The sequence below is a fragment of the Schistocerca gregaria genome, chromosome X (assembly GCF_023897955.1).
Source record: "Schistocerca gregaria isolate iqSchGreg1 chromosome X, iqSchGreg1.2, whole genome shotgun sequence".
In the NCBI taxonomy this organism is placed as follows: domain Eukaryota; kingdom Metazoa; phylum Arthropoda; class Insecta; order Orthoptera; family Acrididae; genus Schistocerca; species Schistocerca gregaria.
In genome coordinates, this window is record NC_064931.1 from 519,980,512 (window position 1) to 520,006,622 (window position 26,111).

Consider the following 26,111-nt stretch of genomic DNA (forward strand, 5'->3'; position numbering starts at 1 on the left):
CAGACAAACCCACAATGAGGCACACTTCAAGCTCTGTCAGGTGCTAATAATGGTGTCTCACATGAGTATGGGGTATCTCTGTGTCCTTCACAGTAATTACTCAACATCCTACACTGTTCATGCCCCTTCTATATCAGGCCTGGTAATAACACTAATGTACTCTGGTGGCCATTCTACCTGTAAGAAGGAAACGCAACTGTAATCATTTAAGTATCTGCCAATGGTGTTTATGCGTACAAAGTTACATTGACCACTGACTGTGTCTTCTGGACACTTCACCTTTTTTCTTTTTTCCAGACAGTGTAGATGTTACAAAAAAGGCATAAAGCACCAATCAGTCAATGTAATACCAGCCAAAGTAATCAAATTGCACAGTTTCAGGAAATTACTCTTTTTACATAACATTCGCATGTTGGAGAATTGTCACTAACTATACTTAAGTACCGTAATCACACACACTGACAGGTGTAAGTCAATGCCAGATAAATCAAATGCACACAGAGGGGACAGACTGATGTTAGTGGATTTCACCATCACTTGTTAGTACAACAAGTTATTTACATTACAAGCCACCTTATAGAAAGCAAAGCAGTTGTTAGTTTTCAAAGCAAAACTTTAGCTCATAATTTAAATAAATCCCTGTTGACTGTTTCTATTGTTTGTATGTAACGTATATTCTATACTCCACAATACATATTTGAGGAGCAAAAATATTTTACCTGAGTAATATTGAAGGCTTTGGCTTGTTGGCAGAACTTGCTGCTGTCTGTGCTGTTCTTCAAGAGTTGAATTCTTTTGAGAAATACTTCCATCAGAGTGCTGGGCTGAATGACTGAGGATATCATCACTACTGTAAAAACTGTTACAAAACAAAAAGTGATTAACACATTTTTGTAATTATCAACCAGGTAAATTGTTTTCATGTATTCCTGTGTGTTTTACCTGGTTCTAGTATTACTGTGCAAAGACTGATTATATCCGCCTCCTTGACTCATAACTGGCTGGGAAACATTGTGTGGTTTACTAACAATTACAGTTGGAGGATCCATTGCCTTTGTCTGTGACATGTGATGCAATGGCATATTGCTAGTTTCTGAAACATAAAAGAAAAATAAGACTGCACAATTACATTTTAATATTTAATGGTGCCTGAATTTATCAAAATTACTTCTTCAGACAACAGATTATCGCATCATGTGTATCTCTGCAAAATCCAGGAAAGCCTCTTAACTATCTTTGCCTATTATCTACTACAGTTATTTCCACATGAGTTAACAAGTGATCACAATTTTTGATTGTAGTGACCTACCCATCAAACTGTAGTTGAGAAGTGGTGTGCCTTACTTACTCCAACAAGTGTAAGAAAAGCTGGTAAATATAATAAATGACAGTAAAAATGCTGCCAATATTATCCAATAGTATTTCTTTACCTTGTAGGTAAGGTTACTAAGGAGACATAATTTTATGGTTTAAAATTTGGTCTTCATTCATTGAAGAACTCTATTGCTACATAAACATGGTGAAACTGCAATTCACATAATAGCGCACTATCTTTCTAGATCTTTCTACTGCCACCTTCCTTCTACTTAGCAGATGACTGGTTTGATGGATCGAGTTCCTGTGGTTCTTGCTTCGTGGGCTAACAATGCAAAAATTGCACACCTTTTGCAATTAGAATTTTTTAATTCAACTCGTTTCTTCCCATTTCACCAGGTCAGAACACTTCCTCCCTCTTATGGCTCTTGAACAGTTTATTTGCTATTTCAAGCTGAAATTTATTGCAGAAATCCTGGCCCATATTCTCCTGCCTTATATTCTTTCCTCTCACAATCTCCCACAATTTTTCAATTTTTAGCATTCATCTTCATTTACAAACCAAGTGACCCATTCAATGCCCCCCCCCCCCCCCCCAATCCCCCTTGCACACACATTTTACATGTGACATCACCACATATACCTGAACTACTGTTGTTGGTAATGGTTTTCTGTTTATTCTGATGAAAATAATCCTGTCTCTGAACTGTCTGAACTGTTCAATCCTTGGCAGCCCCTCCCAGATATCTGAATGGGGGACTAATTTGGAGTCTTTTGCTAATGGAGAGATCATCATGACTCTTTTTCAGTTAGAAAGCATGCCTTGTAGATAGACGCTATAGAGGGTGGTTTCAGATGAGATTATCTCAAAAACTATACAGTGGGTAAACATAGTGGGTAAGACAAGTTCAAAGGGAGACATCAAATGATACTACACATGACCTCCAGCCCACACCCCCTTGGGTGGGATGGGGGGACAACTTTTAAATCTTACATGGAAACATCGATTTTTTATTGCAGATTTGGATCCTCAATAAAAAAGTAATCAAGTTTTGTCTCAAGCATTTTTCTGAACCATTGACAGATGGCACTCAAATCGAGAAAAAAGTAAACTTGGAGAGAACTCTGATTTATTTAGAATTACCCGAGAAAGACGCAGCAACTCGATAAAAAATGTGCACCAATTCTTTCGTTACACCAAATTAAGCTATTTTTGTATAAAATGTACTGTATCCTACTTTTAGCATTACCCAGGAACGACGACGTGGACGTAGTAGAATGATTTTCCCATGGGGTGCTTCATTCATAAGAGTCCCCTTGCCTCTCACGATCTGAGGTGCTTAATTAATGAAATTAGCCATGAAGAAATTGTTCAAAATTATCCCCATTTGCTTCAATGCATAAAGTCAATCATCTGCAAAAGTTGTTCACTGTTTTAAGCAGCACATCCCGCGGTATGGTTGCACACGCTCTTCGAATGCGTTGCTCCATGTCGTTTCGGGTTGTGGGCTGTCTTTCATAAACAATATTTTTTAAATAACCCCACATGAAAAAATCAGGAGATGTTACGTCTGGTGAACGTGGAGGTCACTGAATTGGTCCGCCGTGTCCTATCCACCAACCAGGGTACTGTAAATTTAAAACATTCCACACATTTTTAGCATAATGGGGAGTTGCTCCCTCCTGTTGGAACCACATTCGTTGTCTAGTTTCTACATCAACATCTTCCATTAGCTCTAACAAATCATAGCAGAGAAGTTGTAAATAAGAGTCCCCAGTAACATTTTGGTCAAACAAATACGATCCTATCAAGTAACCGTTTAAAATTCCACACCAGACCATTAACAACCATTTGTGTTGATTGTCAACAGGTCTGTGCCAGTGTGGATTGACAGGGGACCAATAATGAGAATCATCACGATTTAATTCACCATTGTTTTTGAATGTGGCTTCATCGGTTAACATAATATATCTAAAAAAAAATCATTGTTACCTCTTATCATTTCCAAGGCCCCTTGGCAGAAATGTACGCGCATTTGAATATCTTTTGGCATTAAGGCCTGTGTCAGTGTGATATGATACACATGATATTTATGTGCCTTCAAAATCCTCAGAACAGTTGATTTCGGTATTTCAGTTTGTCTCTGAATCGTATGACTAAAAGAATAATTTACTTTCGTCAGTTGATGTTTATGGTTCACAATCTGAAAGTGAAGTGACATCCAGCCGCATTGCTCCGACCTTTATACTGAGCCATAGTTCACACTTTGGCCACATTAGGGCCACAGTCGGGTGAGTAATGCAACTGTGAAGAGCTATCTAACGAGATTTTAACACCATTCCACCTCCCTCCATCAAAAACTATGGCGGGCAAGATACATTTTGTAAGAGGGGAAGGGGGGAGGGGGGTCGTTGGAGCGAGCTCATTTTGGTATAATGAAAGAATCGGTGAACATTTTTTGTCGATTTGGTGCGTCCTTCTTGAATCATTCTACACAAATCAGAGTTCTTCCCCAATTTTAATGTTTCTCAGTTTCAGCACCATCTGTCAATGGTTTAAAAAAATGTTTCACATAAAACTTGATTACTTTTATATGGAGAATCCGAATCTGCAATAAAAATTGGGGGTTTCCATTTAAGATTTAAATGCTGCCCCCCCTGCCCCACCCAAGGGGGCAGGGGCTGGGGGTCACATGTATCATCATTTGATGTTCCCCTTTGAGCTTACAAACTTGTCTTACCCACTACTTGTACCCGATGTATAATTTTTGAGATAATCTCATCCGAACCTTCAGATGGACCACCCTGTATATCTAAAGGTTTCCACTGCCTTTCGCAACATCTGGCATGTGTCGTCGTCAATCTTTCAGTCTTTAAGTCAGTTTCTCCATCCTAAGAGCAAGAGGATGCCCTGAACTTCTGTGTATTCTCTGCTCTCTCTAGCAAAACCATTGGCAGGAAAAGGGTGACTCCTTATACTGAAAGTCTCTAGACATCACAGCTGATGATTTTTTACCAAAATTTAAGCAGTCACTGGGATCAAATCTGGGATCCAGTACCTCTTTATTAGCAGTCAAAGACACTACTTTGTCTGTGTGGGTATGTACACTACTCTTACTTTTTTATAATCTATTCACAAAGTAAATCTTGAGTCTAGCTGGTTATTATCATCAATGTTCACAATTTCATTTACAGCTTGGAACTCCTCTATCCACTGTGCCAGTTTGCTTCTTACTTTCACATAACTACAATTCCCGATTGCCATTTTACCACAAAATTTACCACACAATTTTATTATTCTTTCACTTTCTGTACATAAAAGTCTAAGAATACAACTGGATCAATTCAGAGAAGTCATGGGAGAATTAAATCAAAATATCTAGACGAGAGAAATCACAAAAAGTATTGACCATAAAAAAGCTAAAAAGAAACTACAGAAAAATATCTGGGTACAGATAAATCATTGTTTGAGCCAAAATGATGACTAGGCCTGTCCTTCTGTGATGTTTCTAATAGTCCCACTATCCTGGCCAATGCAAATTAAGGATCAGAGACTGAAAAACACCATGGAGAGAATGTTGAGGCAGCCTGGGGCACAACTGCTCAGTATCCTTACACAAAGATGGAAAATGTCACTTGACTCACATATGCACATTAACCAGACATCTGACTAAGAAGCATGGCACCATACTACTATGTAGCCCCAGGAGTCAACAAGTAATTAATTAATAGGATAGGAGTGAGGAAGTCTTGAAGAAAGGTAGAAAATTCCACCAGTGTGACCCAAAGGGCAATTTCTTGACTGTGGGCAGCTAAGGTGTGACAAGAACAAGGTCATATACAAGTCAGAAAGACAATCATTACAGCTGAACTCTAACTCACTACAATGGACAGCATAAAGCAGCAAATTTGCAAACAACACAACACAACACAGTATACTGACCCAAACAGCCCACTCTGATTTTTATGTAGTGGCCCCTAGGCACCTGACATACAACACTACAAAAGGGAAGATATTTACTGCCCTTTCACTCAGTTGTACATGACTGCTATTGGTGATTGTTTCCATTTTTATGGACATCATCATACACACTGGTGGAGTTTAGTTGATGGTGAACGTTTTCTCTGACTTGAAGCCTATTGGGCTTTACTGTAATTTGTTTTGAACACAAATTTCACATAGACCAGCACCTCCAACAACTGTTCTTGATCTGGTGGCTGCTCTTCTATCGGAGAGATAAATGTCTTCATTGTGAACTCATGAAAAATCTCAAAGATTTACATATTACAAATAGTGGCACATAACATTTTTTATAGTTACTGTACATGACAGTTTGTCCTACTGTCTCCCATGACACATTAACAGTATGTAGTATTTTGTCTGCTCTAATAATACTTTTGACCAACACATGTAACAGAAATCAAAATAACTTATCTTCCTTCTTCTAAGCAATGGTAAACTACAGTATTCTTAGAAGCCCTGTGCAATTGAAATGGAGTTCATTCACACGAATGTATCTAACAAAAATATGGTATTAAAAGGCTTCATGTTGTTTAATGTATTTCCTATATATCAACCAATGGAAACTCCAGGTTGGAATATCAACAATATTAGAAAAAGAATAGATTGTTACTCACTATAAAGATGACCCACTGAGTTGCAAACAGGCACAACAAAAAGTGTTTTACACATTATACCTTTTGGCCAAAGCCTTGTTCACCAAAGAAAACAAACACATTCACACACGCATGCGCACCACATGCACACATGACCACTACCATAGCAGCTCTGACCAGAATGCAATAGCAGTCTGGAGTGGGGCAGAGAAGTTGAAGGGATAGCATGGTACAGGTGGAGGGGGAGAGGAGCACTGTCTAGCTGAGTGAGCAAGGACTAGAGACTGCCAGGCACAGCATCAGGATCGGGGCGAGGGGAGGAGCGGGGGGAGGGGAGGAGCGGGGGGAGGGGAGTGGTGGAGGGAGGTGAGGGGCGGGGGGAGGGCAGGGGCGGCGGGAGGGGAGTGGTGGAGGAAGGGGAGGGACAGGGGGAGGGGAGGGGAATGGAGGGGTCGGGGGAGGTGAGGGGCAGGGGGAGGGGGAATGGAGGGGGCAGGGGAGGTGAGGGGCAGGGGGAGGGGGAATGGGGGGGAGGGGGAATGGGGGGGAGGGGGAATGGGGGGACGGGGGCGGTGAGGGGCGGGGGGAGGCGGAAGGGAGGGGGAGGGGAGAGGGTGTGAGAGGTTTGGGGAGGAGCGGAGGTAGGGGAGGGGATGGGCGGGGCGGGTGGAGGGGATGGGCGGGGCGGGTGGAGGGGCGGGGCGGATGGAGGGGAGGGGCGGAGGAGGGGAGGAGCGGGGGGAGGTGACGAGCGGGGTGAGGGGAGGAGCGGGGGGAGGTGACGAGTGGGGGGAGGGGAGGAGCGGGGGGAGGGGAGGAGCGGGGGGAGGGTAGGAGCGGGGGGAGGGGAGGAGCGGGGGGAGGTGAGGAGCGGGGGGAGGTGAGGAGCGGGGGGAGGGGAGGAGCGGGGGGAGGGGAGGAGCGGGGGGAGGGGAGGAGCGGGGGGAGGGGAGGAGCGGGGGGAGGGGAGGAGCGGGGGGAGGGGAGGAGCGGGGGGAGGGGAGGAGCGGGGAGACGGGAGGAGCGGGGGGAGGGGAGGAGCGGGGGAGGGGAGGAGCGGGGGAGGGGAGGAGTGGGGTGAGGGGAGGAGCGGGGGGAGGGGAGGAGCGGGGGGAGGGGAGGAGCGGGGGGAGGGGAGGAGCGGGGGGAGGGGAGGAGCGGGGGGAGGGGAGGAGCGGGGGGAGGGGAGGAGCGGGGGGAGGGGAGGACCGTGGGGAGGGGAGGAGCGGGGGGAGGGGAGGACCGTGGGGAGGGGAGGAGCGGGGGGAGGGGAGGAGCGGGGGGAGGGGAGGACCGTGGGGAGGGGAGGACCGTGGGGAGGGGAGGAGCGGGTGGAGGGGAGGGGAGAGGGGTGGAGCGGTGGGAGGGGAGGAGCGGGGGGGAGGGGAGGAGCGGGGGGAGTGGAGGAGCGGGTGGAGGGGAGGGTGGATGAGCAGGTGAGGGGGGACAGGAGGGGAGGATGGGAGGAGCGGGGGAGGGGGGTAGGAGCAGGGGGAGGGGATGAGCGGGGGAGGGGACGAGCATGGGGAGTGGAGGAGCAGGGGGAGGGGAGGAGCAGGGGGAGGGGAGGTGCAGGGGGAGGGGAGGCGCAGGGGGAGGGGAGGCGCAGGGGGAGGGGAGGAGCAGGGGGAGGGGAGGCGCAGGGGGAGGGGAGGCGCAGGGGGAGGGGAGGAGCAGGGGGAGGGGAGGAGAAGGGGGAGGGGAGGAGCAGTGGGAGGGGAGGAGCAGTGGGAGGGGAGGGGAGGAGCAGTGGGAGGGGAGGAGCGGGGGGAGGTGAGGAGTGGGGGGAGGGGAGGAGCGTGGGCAGGGGAGGAGCGGGGGGAGGGGAGGAGCGGGGGGAGGGGAGGAGCGGGGGGAGGGGAGGAGCGGGGGGAGGGGAGGAGCGGGGGGAGGGGAGGAGCGGGGGGAGGGGAGGAGCGGGGGAGGGGAGGGGCGGGGGGAGGGGAGGAGCGGGGGGAGGGGAGGAGTGGGAGGAGGGGAGGACCGTGGGGAGGGGAGGAGCGGGGGGAGGGGAGGACCGTGGGGAGGGGAGGACCGTGGGGAGGGGAGGAGCGGGTGGAGGGGAGGAGCGGGTGGAGGGGAGGGGAGAGGGGTGGAGCGGTGGGAGGGGAGGAGCGAGGGGGAGGGGAGGAGCGGGGGGAGGGGAGGAGCGGGGGAGGGGAGGAGCGGTTGGAGGGGAGGGTGGAGGAGCAGGTGAGGGGGGACAGGAGGGGAGGATGGGAGGAGCGGGGGAGGGGGGTAGGAGCAGGGGGAGGGGACGAGCATGGGGAGTGGAGGAGCAGGGGGAGGGGAGGAGCAGGGGGAGTTGAGGAGCAGGGGGAGTTGAGGAGCAGGGGGAGGGGAGGAGCAGGGGGAGGGGAGGCGCATGGGGAGGGGAGGAGCAGGGGGAGGGGAGGAGCAGTGGGAGGGGAGGAGCAGGGGGAGGGGAGGAGCAGGGGGAGGGGAGGAGCAGGGGGAGGGGAGGAGCAGGGGGAGGGGAGGAGCAGTGGGAGGGGAGGAGAAGGGGGAGGGGAGGAGAAGGGGGAGGGGAGGAGAAGGGGGAGGGGAGGAGAAGGGGGAGGGGAGGAGCAGGGGGAGGGGAGGAGCAGGGGGAGGGGAGGAGCAGGGGGAGGGGAGGAGCAGGGGGAGGGGAGGAGCAGGGGGAGGGGAGGAGCAGGGGGAGGGGAGGAGCAGGGGGAGGGGAGGAGCAGGGGGAGGGGAGGAGCAGGGGGAGGGGAGGAGCAGGGGGAGGGGAGGAGCAGGGGGAGGGGAGGAGCAGGGGGAGGGGAGGAGCAGGGGGAGGGGAGGAGCAGGGGGAGGGGAGGAGCAGGGGGAGGGGAGGAGCAGGGGGAGGGGAGGAGCAGGGGGAGGGGAGGAGCAGGGGGAGCAGGGGCAGGGGGAGGGGAGGAGCAGGGGGAGGGGAGGAGCAGGGGGAGGGGAGGAGCAGGGGGAGCAGGGGGTGGGGAAAGGAGGGCAGCATGCAAAGAATGCGAGGGAATGTAAACGGGAAGGAAGTGATAGGACAAGGTGGTGGAAACTGTTGCGAGGAGGGCGTAGGGATAGTAGGTTACTGTAAGTTGACACTGGGATAATTTCAGGAGCAGAGAACATATTGTAAGGATAGCTCTCATCTGTCCATTTCCAAGAAACTGGTGGTGAAGGGGAGGATACAGATGGGTTGTCAAGTTGTAATTAAAATCAAGCATGTTATTTTCGGTTGCATGTTGTGCCACAGGTTGATCCACTTTACTTTTGGCCACTGTTTGGTGGTGGCTACTCATTCTGGTGGACAACTGGCTGGTAGTCATACCAATATAAAATGCTGAGCAATGATTGCAGCAGAGATGGTATATGACGGCTGCTTTCACAGTGGATCGCCATCTGATGAGGTAGGATAAGAATGTGCAGGACTGGAAAAGGAAGTGCAGAGGGGATCTATTGGGCAGGTCTTGCACTTAGATCTTCCACAAGGATAAGATCCCTGTGGCAAGGAGTTGCAACTGGGAGAGGGATATGGACGGACTAGGAAATTGTGGAGGTTGGGTGGATAACAGAGCACCACTTTTAGAAGTGGTGGGATAGGTTTTGAATTTCAGGGTACGATGGTTTAAATTAATATACATAGTGTTGCTACAAGAAAAGCAAAGCTTTCACATATAATATTGTTCTCGAAGATTAATAAGATGCAAGAGAAGCTAAGCTTTTACATATAATGTTGACCTTCCGGCTCACAATTCTTCTAAATGGTCTTCCTCAAAGAGCTGATTTGTAAAGGAGAATCAAATAATCTGTGATTTAAGAAATTCATCACACATTCTTGCATGCTTTTCAATCAATATATTCCTGCAACCTGTCAGAAATAGGTTCGTTTCAGCAGTTGTCAGAGTGCGCCACGTAACAGGCATCACTGCGCTCGCACCGCTATGACGACGCAGGAAGCCCATACGTTTGTATGTGTAAAAGATCTTACATTATGTCACAGAAAAAGGAAACAAGACATCAGATGCTACTCGGAGAGCATCGGAATTTTGTGAACCTTACTAAAATGCATATTTCAGCTTAAAGTGCACATTTGTATGTCCAGATTAAGATATAAATTTTCTTGGAGTACCAGTATTGTATTATCTCATGTTTGGGTCTTTGTTATGATATAATGCCATACATGTTAGAAGACGAAAATGTGCACTTGAAATGCAGCAAACAGTTGAAACTAGCGAATAGTGGGAAGTTAAAAACTTCATTTCAAATAAATTGACTGCCTCAATGGAAAATATTAATAAAAGTCAATATTCTTTAGCAAACTGACAAAAATAACTTCATTGTCCTGCAAAACGATTAATGCTCGACTGTCGGAGAGATGGAAATAAAATAAAATCTGAAACTAATAACATATTTAAGCATTCTGTAATTATGTTACAGAACACAGAAATCTGTTTTGCTTTAATCTGACATGAGAGCAATAAACGAAGAGGAAACAGCAAAATCACTACATATAAAAATGGGGCACGTGGAGACTACCCACCTCCCTACAACAACTCAAGACTGGTCTGCGCATCAGTCCCAGATCAACGATATTTTCGTACCTCCCTCAAGAATTTGAGGTTGTACGAAAAAAAAAAATTTACTTTTCAAAAATAGGTTCATTTTGCAGTGCATATTTTTCTGAAGAGTCTGGTACATAAAATATATGTGTTCGAGGAAATGTAAGACAAATTACTTGGTCTTAAACGTGCCCAAATGCAGTGCCACGCCACTTTACACAGCATTCTTCTATGGCACGTCACTGTATTTCAATCCATGCAATACAAACATGTAATATTTTGTAATGGATGATGGATGCCATAATATATATATATATATATATATATATATATATATATATATATTAAAAACAAAGATTCCAAGACTTACCAAGCGGGAAAGCGCCGGCAGACAGGCACATGAACAAAACACACAAACACACACACAGAATTACGAGCTTTCGCAACTGGCAGTTGCTTCGTCAGGAAAGAGGGAAGGAGAGGGAAAAATGAAAGGATGTGGGTTTTAAGGGAGAGGGTAAGGAGTCATTCCAATCCCGGGAGCGGAAAGACTTCCCTTAGGGGAAAAAAAGGACAGGTGTACACTCGCGCACACACACACACACACACACACACACACACACACACACATATCCATCCGCACATACACAGACACAAGCAGACATATTTAAAGGCAAAGAGTTAAGGGCAGAGATGTCAGTCGAGGCGGAGGTACAGAGGCAAAGAAGTTGTTGAAAGACAGGTGAGGTATGAGCGGCGGCAACTTGAAATTAGCGGAGGTTGAGGCCTGGCGGATATCGAGAAGAGAGGATATACTGAAGGGCGAGTTCCCATCTCCGGAGTTCGGATAGGTTGGTGTTGGTGGGAAGTATCCAGATAACTCGGACGGTGTAACACTGTGCCAAGATGTGCTGGCCGTGCATCAAGGCATGTTTAGCCACAGGGTGATCCTCATTACCAACAAACACTGTCTGCCTGTGTCCATTCATGCGAATGGACAGTTTGTTGCCGGTCATTCCCACATAGAAAGCATCACAGTGCAGGCAGGTCAGTTGGTAAATCACGTGGGTGCTTTCACATGTGGCTCTCCCTTTGATCGTGTACACCTTCCGGGTTACAGGACTGGAGTAGGTGGTGGTGGGAGGGTGCATAGGACAGGTTTTACACCGGGGGCGGTTGCAAGGGTAGGAGCCAGAGGGTAGGGGAGGTGGTTTGGGGATTTCATAGGGATGAACCAAGAGGTTACGAAGGTTAGGTGGACGGCGGAAAGACACTCTTGGTGGAGTGGGGAGGATTTCATGAAGGATGGATCTCATTTCGGGGCAGGATTTTAGGAAGTCGTATCCCTGCTGGAGAGCCACATTCAAGGTCTGATCCAGTCCCGGGAAGTATTCTGTTACAAGTGGGGCACTTTTGGGGTTCTTCTGTGAGAGGTTCTGGGTTTGAGGGGATGAGGAAGTGGCTCTGGTTATCTGCTTCTGTACCAGGTTGGGAGGATAGTTGCGGGATGTGAAAGCTGTTTTCAGGTTGTTGGTGTAATGGTCGAGGGATTCAGGACTGGAGCAGATTCGTTTGCCACGAAGGCCTAGGCTGTAGGGAAGGGACCGTTTGATATGGAATGGGTGGCAGCTGTCATAATGGAGGTACTGTTGCTTGTTGGTGGGTTTGATGTGGACGGATGTGTGCAGCTGGCCATTGGACAGATGGAGGTCAACATCTAGGAAAGTGGCATGGGATTTGGAGTAGGACCAGGTGAATCTGATGGAACCAAAGGAGTTGAGGTTGGAGAGGAAATTCTGGAGTTGTTCTTCACTGTGAGTCCAGATCATGAAGATGTCATCAATAAATCTGTACCAAACTTTGGGTTGGCAGGCTTGGGTAACCAAGAAGGCTTCCTCTAAGCGACCCATAAATAGGTTGGCATACGAGGGGGCCATCCTGGTACCCATGGCTGTTCCCTTTAATTGTTGGTATGTCTGGCCTTCAAAAGTGAAGAAGTTGTGGGTCAGGATGAAGCTGGCTAAGGTGACGAGGAAAGAGGTTTTAGGTAGGGTGGCAGGTGATCGGCGTGAAAGGAAGTGCTCCATTGCAGCGAGGCCCTGGACGTGCGGGATATTTGTGTATAGGGAAGTGGCATCAATGGTTACCAGGATGGTTTCTGGGGGTAACAGACTGGGTACGGATTCGAGGCGTTCGAGAAAGTGGTTGGTGTCTTTGATGAAGGATGGGAGACTGCATGTAATGGGTTGAAGGTGTTGATCTACGTAGGCAGAGATACGTTCTGTGGGGGCTTGGTAACCAGCTACAATGGGGCGGCCAGGATGGTTGGATTTGTGAATTTTAGGAAGTAGGTAGAAGGTAGGAGTGCGAGGTGACGGTGGGGTGAGGAGTTTGATGGAGTCAGGTGAAAGGTTTTGTAGGGGGCCTAAGGTTCTGAGGATTCCTTGAAGCTCCGCCTGGACATCAGGAATGGGATTACTTCGGCAAACTTTGTATGTAGAGTTGTCTGAAAGCTGACGCAGTCCCTCAGCCACATACTCCCGACGATCAAGTACCACAGTCGTGGAACCCTTGTCGGCCGGAAGAATGATGATGGATCGGTCAGCTTTCAGATCACGGATAGCCTGGGATTCGGCTGTGGTGATGTTGGGAGTAGGATTAAGGTTTTTCAAGAAAGATTGAGAGGCAAGGCTGGAAGTGAGAAATTCCTGGAAGGTTTGGAGAGGGTGATTTTGAGGAAGAGGAGGTGGGTCCCGCTGTGATGGAGGACGGAACTGTTGCAGGCAGGGTTCAATTTGGATAGTGTCTTGGGGAGTTGGATCATTAGGAGTGGGATCAGGATTGTTTTTCTTCGTGGCAAAGTGATATTTCCAGCAGAGACTACGAGTGTAGGACAGTAAATCCTTGACAAGGGCAGTTTGGTTGAACCTGGGAGTGGGGCTGAAGGTGAGGCCTTTGGATAGGACAGAGGTTTCGGATTGGGAGAGGGGTTTGGAGGAAAGGTTAACTACTGAATTGGGGTGTTGTGGTTCCAGATTGTGTTGACTAGAATTTTGAGGTGTTGGGGGGAGTGGAGCTGGAAGTGGGAGATTGAGTAGATGGGAGAGACTGGGTCTGTGTGCAATGAGAGGAGGTTGAGGTTTGTTGGAAAGGTTGTGGAGGGTGAGTGAGTTGCCTTTCCGGAGGTGGGAAACCAGGAGATTGGATAGTTTTTTGAGGTGGAGGGTGGCATGTTGTTCTAATTTGCGGTTGGCCTGTAGGAGGATGCTATGTACAGCCGGTGTGGATGTGGGAGAGGAAAGATTGAGGACTTTGATTTGGGATAGGAGTTGACGGGTGTGTTCATTGGCCGAGTCGATGTATAGGTGAAGGATTAGGCGGGTGAGGGCTATGGATTGTGCTGTTTGGAACTGGTATAAGGACTGATGGAAAGAAGGATTGCAGCCAGAGATGGGAACTTTAAGTGTGAGGCCTTTGGGAGTAATGCCAAATGTCAGACAAGCCTGAGTAAATAAAATATGGGAGTGTAATCTGGCTAGGGTGAAGGCATGTTTGCGGAGGGAATGTAAATAAAATTTAATGGGGTCGTTGTAGGGATGTTGTGAGGTTGACATGGTATTGGTAGGTGGAAAGGGTAATATGAGGTTAAAGTGAAAGTAAAGAGAGATTTATATAGGGAGAGATAAAGGTGTGAAAAAAGTCGAAAAAGTGTTGGTTTGAGATGAGCTATGTTGATCATGTGCTGAACTTAGGTTGGTGAACAACAATGGGTGCAAAGGTTGGGTGGTTATGTTGTCTCCAGATCACGTTAAAGGGTGGGGAAATTCAAGAAAATTTCGACAAAAAAATTTTTTCGAAAAAAGTTTCAACTTAGAATGTGTGATTCACAAAATCATATGAATAATCGATAGACCAGCATGTGCTGGATGCTACACGCTTTATCTAACAATGTTTCTTTCCCTCAAGATATGAATTTGCACCCCCCCCCTCCCCCTCAGCAGCCACTCTCTGTAGTGTCAGACAGCTGAATCCTGACTGTCGGTGGTAACTGTGGCAGAACAGCCAACCATAGTCTGGGAAGTGTCATGTGGGTTTGTCTGGAGACATCCATTCCCTATTACAGTAACAACTAGGCATCTACCTCCTCTCATAGAAATCCTTCTGACAGTCTCCAATATAACCGTACTTGTAGTGGAGCATTTTATGGCAGTCACAAATTATTGTTAAAATCTCTTTCTGCTTTCTCTAATAATTTGGTGAGATTTCACCCTTGCTATTCAAAAGGCTGTGACGTTCTAAGCTGTTGGTTGTCACTTGAAGGTACACAAACAGCTCACCTGGTCCTGATTGCAGAGCACTATTCCTTCACTACACCAAGGGAAAGGCTGCCCTTTCAGCTGTCCTGAAGATTGTGGAATGGATGGTTTAGCAGTGTGGTGGATCATGTGGGTAATATGTAACATTCACTCGTGGACCCTGTCATGGTGTTCAAACACAGCAAGACTGCTGAAAAGTGTCCAGTCTGCTCTATTGTGCACCCATCACTGTGGCTCTGTTATGGGCACCACACTACCTGCCATGTGAATCCACATTGGGAAGGGATCACTTAAGTGCAAGTCATCAACCACTTCCCACTGAGTGGAATGTGTGAGGGCCGGAGAGCAAACTGAGAGATTGATAGCGGTGAAGAACTGCTGTTGCAGTGCTAAAGTGCACGGTCTGCACCACGTTCAACAAAAACACACATTATGACATAAGAAAGCTCTCAATTCCTCCACTCCTGGGATGGGTGGTTGCAGAATCCCAAAGTACACTGCGTGTGTTAAAATCACCACAGAAGACGAAGGGGTGCAAAGCTGAATAAGGTGGTCATGGAGCGACAGAGAGCCTCTTCATCGAGCACCTCATGTGGGACAAGTGTAGTAAACATATTGTCAACTAATAACTGATACAATGACTACTTGCAGGCTTGTTGTGAGGGAGAGAAGTGAGAAATGGTAGGTGTTGACACTCCTCCTCTAGTTCTCTGTCCACAAAGGTTGTCCTTTTCGTGGAGAATGTGGCCAAGCAGCTAATTTGCAGCAGAGAATTTAAAATGTGTCTGCTATAGACACACACACATTGGTCTACCCTGAGCTAATACAAGCAGCTCCTCCAGGTGTGTTCGGAATACATTAAAGTTCCACTGAAGTGTGGAAGTAATCTTAAAGGTGAGGTTTTCCTCTGTCTTTCCCCCATTGTTCCTTTGTGGTGGGGAGATTGAAGCAGAGGCAGGAGATTACTGGACAGACTTGCTGGTTCCCTCAGCACACATCGGTATCTGTATCGTCGATGGCATGGCAATCAACTGATCCATCAGGCTTCAGACCTGAACATTTGGTCTGTTGGTTCTTGTCCCCAGCTTGGATTTTGGGGATACTGGCTAGGCCATTTTAAGAGAAACATTTTGCTGGGTCTCTTCTACTGTCTGCCTTGAGGGCCTGCTATTCCTTTCAGACATTAGTTTGGCATCCACAATTATTTTAGTGGTAGAAGGGGTGGTTGTGGGACTAGTGGTGTGGGATTGCAGCTGCATTTACAGATGCAGGTAGATACGCTATGCTCAGCTGTCAAAGTCTGAGTGCCTATATTAGTCTTCTGTACAGAATGCTTCAATTCGGTGGCAAACAACTTCAAGAAACTGGGTAGCTGTGTGGCATACAATCTCTACCTCAGAAAAAGAGATGCTTTGTATGACTTTAATCTATTACATTTTCTTTTCTTCTGCAAAGAACAGGCATTCCCTGCTCTGGACTGGATGGGCTTGAGAGAAACCGTTACACATGGGTGAAGAAGTACAATGGCACATATGCTTAACTGGTTCATGGGCAGAAGAGCTGCGTCTTCCATACATAGCCTGATCATGACAACCCATGGTAGTGTGATCAAAGCATTTTCACTTATAAAGCAGCAAGCAGGAATAGGTGCATAGGGCCTCACTGTAAGGCAGAGAAAGCCTACCACCATACACTCAAGGAACTTCAAAAGATTGAATGTCTCAATAAAAAAGGCTGACTTCTATAATTCACAATAAACCCTTTTCATGAAATTCAATATTTCAGTGACATGTTCATAGCTTTCATTTCAAATTTAAATTTTTGCAAACTTACAATAACAGATTTAATTTTCATCAAGACTTAATGGAAACACACACTGAACAGATCAGGACTACCCAACAAATAAATTACATACCATCACCAAAAAACAACAAAGACACATTAACCAAGAATAACAGAGACACAATAGTCAACACAGCAAGAAACTGTTTTCTCCCCACAATTTCATGTCTCATCACAAAGGAAACAAATTTTTCACTCCACTCTTAAATGATATCTTTAGCCATTGCAATACAAAATTGTGAAGAATAGCTCAATATGTAATGAACTATGAAATGTATATCAGACTCAGAACACATTAGTTACAAACTGGGGAAAATGTCACCTTGACTTTGAAACCATGTTTCAGTCCAAGATAGCTTAAATAAAGTTTCATTTGAAAAAGGGTATAAGTGTTGTTCTGTACCATCAGCATTTCAGTGCCTTTAAAGAACAAAGTTTATTACAGTCTTAATATTTATAGAGATTGCAGACATGCTGAGAGTCAGGTACAGACCGCACCTGAACACACAATATCAAAATATTAGTTGTATGTCTGGTCACTGTACAACAGAAAATAACTACACAAAATATGGCAGAGAACATCATATGTGACTGTCCATTAACAAAGGAAGACATAGGCTTGAATTTGTAGACTACAGATACAGGGGCTGTATCAAGACTGAACGTGTTGCACACCAGAGTGGCAGTTACATGGTGAGAGTAAGTTCCTCACCAGAACTGTAGTCAAGAAACATGCGAACTTTAAAAGCATCCACATTAAGAGCAGTAGCAGAGATCCATGGCTGCAAAACCTTGTACCTCCGACTTGAGCAAATTCCTCCATGTGAGGCAGATCAATGATTAAGTCACTGTGGTTTTCTTAAATTGATTCAGTTAATTAATGTTTCTTTATAAAAAGGATACAGCTGTGTAACTACTCAGTCGATGACAAATTCAATATTGTCCTCTGCCTTTAATGACCTCTTTGTTAAGGAAACATTAATCCCTAATCTTCCATCCCTTAAGAAATACTGATTAGCATGCTTTCCAGTTTACCAGGGGTCAGAAGGAGGATGAGGGTGTTACCCCAACACTGTTACACAAACAGATTTTGAAGTAGCTTATTAAGTGGAAATAACTTCAACGTAGATGCTAATACAAAACTGGGTCAGAGGTATCTGGGTGAAAGCATAACATTCAGACTGACTTCACTAGTACAGAGCTCATGCTTGATGTAGAGCTGCCAGTGGCAGAGATTTATTCAACATTCTTTACACACACACACACACACACACACACACACACACACACACACACACAGCACTTTTCTCTTACCATGGTTCTCATCCCCCCCCCCCCACCCCCCCCCCCCCCCTCGTGTGAGCAGCCAGCTCATGACAACGATAACACACCACCGTTGGGACAGTTTGCTGTATTTCAATCACTGTGCGGAATGGCGACATAATTTGCACACTTGACTGCACATTCTTTCAGTTCACCTGGGAAGGGGTCACTAGTGTTTGTACAGTGTGTAAAACTCACCTACATACACAAATTGCTAGCTGTGATTGCAGAACATTTGTCTGAGTGGTGTAAATCACTGCGTCTCCACCAGACAGAATTTCAGACTTCGTCTTGGTGGTAACCACTTCGAAGTATTGAAAGTGACCTCATCTCCTTTAACACTGGTTTGCAAGACAAAATAAGTATCTAGTGCAGCAACCAGATCAATTAGGCTGTTGATAACTGCCTGTTAGCCTGATAAGTTGATGATTTTACCCCACTCTGAGGTCACTTGTGTTTGGGTCGGTGTTATATGCTCAATGTTACGATTCAGGCAAGTACACATAATTTCTTCAAATCACTAACCATGGAGCATAACAGATTAAGAGAAATGAACACCCACCTGTTCCTGAAGTTTGATAATTTCCTTGTGGCATGTAAATATTCTGGACACGGGCACCAGGAGGCACAGCATACTGTACAGATTCCGATGCCGAAGTAGACGATCCACTTCCTGGTGATCGCCGAGTTACAGGCATATGGTCCACATCAAAATTTTCAGTTTTTAAAACAAAATTCCCAAATGGTCCACTTTCAGTAAGACTTAATGTCGTGGTCGAGGTGGTATGTGATGAAGGGTCCAAGAACGTTAGGGTCAACGGCTGTGACTGGTACGAGGGCGTCTGAGGATGAGGAGCAGATGATTGTGAAGAAGGTGGATGTTGTCTGTTCGGAGTGTGATGGTCGTAATGTTGTGCAGCCATATTTGATGGATGTTGCAATATGGTGACCATCGTCGGTTTGGTTACACTACTACTTTGGCTTTGTGGCAGAGAATTTGAGGATGACTTATACCAATGACGTCCACTTTCTAAATAAGGAATTTGTTGCACTGATGTCGAAACACCATTCGTTACAGCACTACCAGAATTCTTACTATCTTGTAATTTCACTGAAGTTACAACACTTCCACTCCATGATGCCGAAACATTCACATGTTCTTGCTCATTTTTGTTAAACTGCTGTAAGTGTGGTTGTTCGATTGGTCCTTTCACAACCTTCGGAGAAACCGGCATTGTTTTGAAAGCTCCGCCAGTAGGCTGGAAGCCAGAGACACCCATAGGATTCACAGGCGAGTGATATGGATACGACAGTACTCCAACTGCTCCAGGTTTGTCACCAGCATTGTGGGGAAATTTGCCTCCACTTTCAATACTTCCTGAAGGTAATCTGCAAAATTTATGAAAACAAACTTTCAATATATTGAATTTATTCTAAATCAGATTTCTTAACATATAGCAATAGTCTATCAGCTCTGGTGTTTTCCCCTATACATTACCTTAAGCTGACCACTTCAAAACTTGTATACATTCTGCATCGAAAGCCTTCTTACCATAATAAATCAAACATTTCATTACTAGGCAACATGGCCATAAGACTTTTTTTCCCAAATATCAATAAACAGTTTCACTGCTGCAGTATTATTTACATCGTTCAGAAGTTCAGATACTTTACACTGTACAGCATAAGATAGTATTTAGTAATAGCTGCTTCATAGATTAATTAGATTGACATCTACTTTTTTCTCTGTATGCTAAGACAACATTAATGAAGTTCTCCCCTGAGGTGCAACACACATATTGGATCACACATAAACCATTATATCTTAATATGCTATTATCATGTGGACTAACACATAATCTGTCAACCTCCTTAAATACGTGCAGTTGCAGTTTACAACATTACAGACTACACTGTCCAGTCACCTTAATGTGACCACCTGCCAAAAGCATGAATAACTTTTAGCAGTGCACACCACAGCGAGATGTGCAGGATGAGTGTGGTGAGGTTCTGGAAGGTACCAATGGGGATGTCAAGTTATGACGACTCCAATGCCATGGTCAGCTGCATTCAATTTCTTAGTTGAGGATCCACGGCACGAACAGCTCACTTGAGATGGTACCACAGATTTTCAGTTGGGTTTAAATCCAGATAGTTTGGTGGCCAGAGGAGTGCAGTAAACTTATCCTGGTAATCTTTGAATTACGCACATACATTGCATTCGAACTACACACAAACATTGCAAGCTGTGTTACACGTTACATTGTCCTGCTGGTAGATGCCATCGTGTAGAGAAAAAACTAACTGCATGTAGGAGTGGACATGGTTGCCAAGGCTAAATGCACATTTGTGTTGATCCACTGTGCTCAACAGTTGCACATCTGTTTCCCTGTATGCACGCACTCTGCAGCCCTCATGCACCCATCATCTATGGCCTATGGTGTACCACAGTTCCTTTGGCACCAGTTTTGGATAGCACCATTTTGCCATGCATGGTCTACTTTAACCACGGCAGTGTGCAAACAGTTTACAAAGTTAGCCATTACAGAAATGCTTCCGTCCTTGGCCCGAAAGCCAATGATCATGCCCTTTCGGCCATCAAATAGAACACTCCATTTCCACAATTTGACAATAACTACACTGTTTTCCACATTCCACTGACTTGCTTTATATATCCTCCACTGTTAGTGCTGCCACCTGCCATCTGTGAGTGGTTACTGCACACTGATGTCAAACATAGGTTATAGTCGCATTAACATGACTGGATCACGTATAGCATGCTAAAAGGAAGTTTATCTTGCCAAGGACATACAAACCAACTTAGTGCAAGTTTTTATTTTAAGTACTTATTAATCAGCAGGAATGGTACTTGTACTTAAAGTCAGATATTTTGATGAAGCGTTTTAACATTCTTGAAGAGATACTCAACAAATGAGTTTGTAAACATTAAGTGCAGAAAAATATTCTTGGTGACACACAATCTGGATTTTGAAAAGGTTACATTCACTTAGATGGATGATATGTTAGTATCAATCAATCAATCAATCATAAACTTTGTCACTGGAATAATTTTGTGATTCAGCTATTCTAATTACAATGACCATGATATCCTCATGCAAAAGTATAAATATCATGAAATACTTGACATAGCTGGTTCACTGTTTTTATCTTATCTCCATGACAGAAGTCACAGTATATTAGTTCCACATCAGTCAGACAACAATAGGAATTTTGAGTTTGAATCAACGCTAATCGATGTGCCATGAAGTTCAGTCATAAGTCCTTTATAATTTCTAACATAAACTGCTCAAATTAGTTTTGCTCCATCCTGATGTCTTGCTTAGTCTTTGCTTTATTAATCGGAGAGCTCTTTCTCAATGATATTTTGACCACAATAAATTGCTATGTACAGCCAGGGGTGCAGTCGAGGTAAAAGTAAGTCAGCATTATCTTTGCAGTTCAGTAGAGCATGTTGTGTTACAAAATATAAATGGCTTGTGTACATTGTTTAGTCTGTCAACAAGCCTTTAAGAGTAATTTAAAGCTTAAGGTGTGTAACATTATCGTTTTATGGGGTTGACACATACCATTGCAGATCAGACTTGTAGCAACTGGGCATGGTTATAAACTCCTGCTGATTACCACAATAGACAAAATATAGTTCATAGTGATCCCAAGGTGAATGCAACGAAACTGCACTCCTTTTCAGCGACAAATTGGAGGGCTGTATAAACTCAGACAGTATGATACCCTAGATCTCCAGAAACTCCCTGCCGCAACACCACAGTGCATTAAGAAAGTGAGCAATGGAGCACCTGGAGTGATATGTTGATGAATAGCATTGGGTTCTCTTCACCAATGAATACGTGATTTTTCTAACACCTGACAATTGTCACCGACCTCTCCAGGGGACACCACCTTGATGAATCTTGTGGAACCAAGACGGACATGACTAAAGAAAATAAATTAAAACAAACGGAGGGTAAAACTGAGATCTCAGGCACACAAACATTGGACACAGGACCAATGGAATCCATTCCCACTACTGAATCACGGTCTAGACCCGAGCCAGAAGTGGGAACTGTAACCGAGAACTTGAACCAGATCAAGGTAAAGCATTGTCTGGGGCCCAGAGGAGGAAACTCCTCAGAGAACAGAGACAAAAGGAGGGGAAAGAATGGCTTCTCAAAGACACATGAAGGGAATTAAAAGGGCTTGAGCCTAAGACCCTAAGAAAAAACTGTCTCAGGTTGAAGGGGACATGCAGACCCCCACAACTTCGAAGACAGGCAGCAAGAGGATAAGGGAAGAATCTAAGACTCCCTCCTCCAGGGATAAGCAAGCCCAGAAAAAACTGAGGCAAGAAATAGGAAAACAGACCTATAGTACTGCAGTCTCAGTTTTTAAGAGGGCAGTTATCCAGGAAGGCTATCCACTGGTAGCCATCACTTCGCAGCAGCAGGAACTTGTACAGATGGCCTTCTTTGAAAAGATTTGGGGGGACAGTGGTCCAGGACCTAAACTTCAGAAGGGTCTATGGGTCTATCTAGATCATGGTGCCCTCGATTTTGTATGTGAGGGGATGCACACAGTGGAATGGCTTAAGGACAAGGTGCTCATGATATCCCCATGAGAGGAAGCGAAACTGGTGGTCAAGACAGCAGCGGACATTCTTAAGACCGCAAAGGTATCAATGTGGGTACCAAAGGTCCTTAAGATTGTCTCCCGTAAGACTCTGTTCGGGGAAAATAGAGGTCCAGAACTCAAAAGTCTCGACAGAGCGCTGGAGAGTAATCTACCAGAAGGTTGTAACAGAAGGACAAACCCTGGTGGTGGAGGTTGGAGAGAAGTCCCTGAAGGAGATGCGAGAGCAAGACCTGAAATTGTTTTCAGGGTTCTTGCTGGTCACCAGCAGGGTTATCAAAGACCTCAAAGGCAACTATGGCAGCCAGACAGAGACTGGAGGTGCGGCAGATTAATCTGCAGCACAATAAAGGGCGACCTCTGCTGCTCTGAGCCGCTGCCTGGGGAGGCAGGAAATGGATGTGGTCCTGATACAAGAACCATACTTATATAAAGGGGACGTATCGGGCCTCGGTGGCACTGGAAGTAAGCTGATTTACGCCAGAAATTTAAGAAACTCCAGAACATGCATTTATGTAAGAAATGGAATTTCTTTAATGCCAATGATGGATTTCTGCTCCATGGACCTAGAGAAAATCAAAATGCAGCAACGTGAGGAAGGTATCACGAGGGAAATTGTTTTGGCCTCAGCATACGTCCTTTACGAAGACAGTTCTCCCTCTCCTTTGGAGGTGAGGGGACTAGAAGAAACCAGCCATCAGCAAGGTGACCAATTGTTGGTCGAATGTGACACCAATGCCCACAACCTACCCACAACCTAGTGTGGGGCAGCAAGGACACCAACAGTAGAGGTGAGTACCTTATTGAATATCTCTTAGCTAACAACTTGGAGGTCCTGAATAGGGACAATGAACCTACAGTCAGGAATAGCAGAAGGGAAGAAGTAACTGACATAACTTTTGGTTCCATGGTGAAGGATGGGCAGCTATTTCAAACAATGGCATGTGGTGTTAGAGCCATCCTGATCGGACCACATGTACATTAAATTCAAGGTTGAAATGGGAATCAGACAGACCATGACCTACAGGAATCCTAGGAAAACAGACTGGCAGACATATAGGAGGGACCTTGATTTAAGCTTATTGGAAATTAAAACCTCGATAAGGGATCCAGTAGAGTTTGAGGAAGTAGCAGAGGCTGTTACCTCCACCATAGTGACCTCATACCAGGAACTGCACCATCACCAGGAAGTGCACAAATAGGAATGTGCCTTGGTGGAATAATAGCTTTGAAACACAAAAAAAAGGTAAAAAGACTGTTTAACCTTGTGAGACGCAAAGGACAACAGGCAAAATTTCGTGAGGCCCTTGTCAACTACAACACTGCAATTAGACAAGCAAAGCAGGCATTCTGTGAGGAAATGGAGAGCACAGCTGCTAAAGCCAGACTTCACAGAATCCTCACTAGAGTACCAACCAATCTAGGAGGTACGTTGAAGAAGGAGGATGGGAAATATACCAACAGCACATGAGACGCTGGAACCGCTCCTCAAAACTCATTTTCCTCAATATGCTCTGCCGGACAACACAGACCAGAATGTGATCCCGGAGAGACAATGGTTCTCAGGCACTCGAAGAGAGGACTGGGAATCAGCCAAGGAGTGTGTGGACTTCAATAAAATCCAATGGGCGATGGGAACATTCCAACCTTTGAAGTCACCTGGCCCAGACGGAATCTTTCCAGCTCTCCTGCAAAAGGCAGGAGAAAATCTCATAAGAATCCTATGCAGGTTATTCTGGGTTAGCCTAGCCTATACATCACGTTGGTTAGACTTAGGATTTTCTACGGTGCTGTAGTGTGGTGGAAGAAGGTAGAACAGCGGGTTGCAGCTAAGGAGCTTGCTAAGGTGCTGAAACTGGCCTGTTTAGCCATAACAGGCAGAATCAGCAGCACACCAACCACTGGGATGGAAGCCATGATGGACATGCCTCCACTACACCTTTGGGTCAAGATAGAGGCAGCAGCTGGGGCATACAGACTTGGATCTCATTGGGATATCCAGAATCACACACTAAGATAGTGAGTGAAGTAAATATAGGAATGGCTGGGGAAATGTTGGCCGACTATATAACAACTCCTAACTGCTTCAACAAGCCATACAATATAACAATTGGAAGCTGGAAGCAGTGGGGAAAAAAACAGTTTGACACCGTATGGGGGACACTGTTTGGTTCACCGATGGGTCGAAATCAGACCAAGGCATTGGGGCAGTGGTGTACAGGGCTCAGCCAAGACTGGAGGGCATCATCTCTCTAGGAAAACTAGCCTCGGTATTCCAAGCTGAAATTGGTGCAATCAGGGCATGTGTGGAGGAGAATATGCGTAGGTGCTACAAGAACCATAGCATCTACATTTATTCAGACAGCCCAGCAACGAGATCTAAGATTGTTGCAGAATGCCACAGGGCTCTGGTGGAGCTAGGAGGAAGCAATAGGGTAAAGTTTGTGTGCGTTCCTGGCCACTCAGAGGATTTGTGGCAATGAACAAACTGACAGACTGGCCAGAATGGGGGCAACACCACCATTTATTGGAATAGAACCTGTCCTGACAATCACCAATGTTATGATCAAACTAGAACTACAGAACTGGCTTAGGAAACAGCATGCAGAATATTGTACCAAGGTTCATAAACAAAAACATGGTAATGTAATGATGCCTAAGCTATGTTTTAAAAGAAACTCTGTAATCCTGGGATTGAACAGAAAAGAGGTTATACTCATGACTGGACTGATGACCGGCCACACGAATTTCAAAAAACACCTACACACAACAGGTATAACGGAAGACCCTAAATGTAGGATCTGTGATGAGGGTGAAGAAACTGCATCACACCTAATCTTCGAATTCATGACATTGGAGAGTAAAAGATATAGAATCTACAGGACAACTAGACCTGAAGAAACTATGTCTAACAAAAAACAGGTAAAGGGACTTCTTGCATTATTTAAGGGCATTGGTTGGTTTTACTAGATATACAGGGAGCGATGATACCGCACAGTAAACTCTGTTTCGGTGCGCGCAGTGGTGGGTTAGACGAAAGCTGTTTTAGCTTCACTGTCAAAATCAAATCAATTGTCACAGAAAAGTGTGGAGGCCACCTGATAACAATGCACATCTCAGGCATGCAGTCCTATAGGTACAGTAGTGAGGTGGTCAGTCATATTTTGTGTCAGTATTGTCAACAGATGGAACAGATGTCAAAAGCCTCTCATCCCCGTCAAGGGTAATATGAGGGCTGTACAATATAAGGACCAGACTGTCCAACCTAATAACTCTACATTCAACATTTCAATTATAAGATTTGTCTTTCAAGACAATAACACACAAACACAGTACAGTGTGAACACCTTCCTCAAGGCAACAGGACTCCAACGAATGGAATAGCTTGAGGGACATGCTGACACAAACTCAACTGAGCATGCTCCAAATGCACAGTGCATCATCACAATAATCCTTTTTAAACACTGCATGATTTGAGGAGCACCAAAAGCAGAGAATGAGACAAACTTAAAGAGCAACGTCTCAATCATCAAGT

General features: G+C 45.7%; 1 protein-coding gene across 2 annotated transcripts in view; it reads right to left on the reverse strand.

The window, feature by feature from the left end:
- Nucleotides 1-26,111, reverse strand: part of LOC126297514 (protein capicua homolog) — a 329,900-nt gene that overhangs the window by 129,123 nt on the left and 174,666 nt on the right. For both annotated transcript variants that reach the window (XM_049988400.1, XM_049988401.1), the window contains 3 exons: nucleotides 18,495-19,321; nucleotides 943-1,093; nucleotides 720-859 (listed from right to left, as the gene is read on the reverse strand). In XM_049988400.1, the coding sequence (XP_049844357.1) occupies nucleotides 720-859; nucleotides 943-1,093; nucleotides 18,495-19,321 (1,118 nt within the window). The remainder of the gene's footprint in view (nucleotides 1-719; nucleotides 860-942; nucleotides 1,094-18,494; nucleotides 19,322-26,111) is intronic.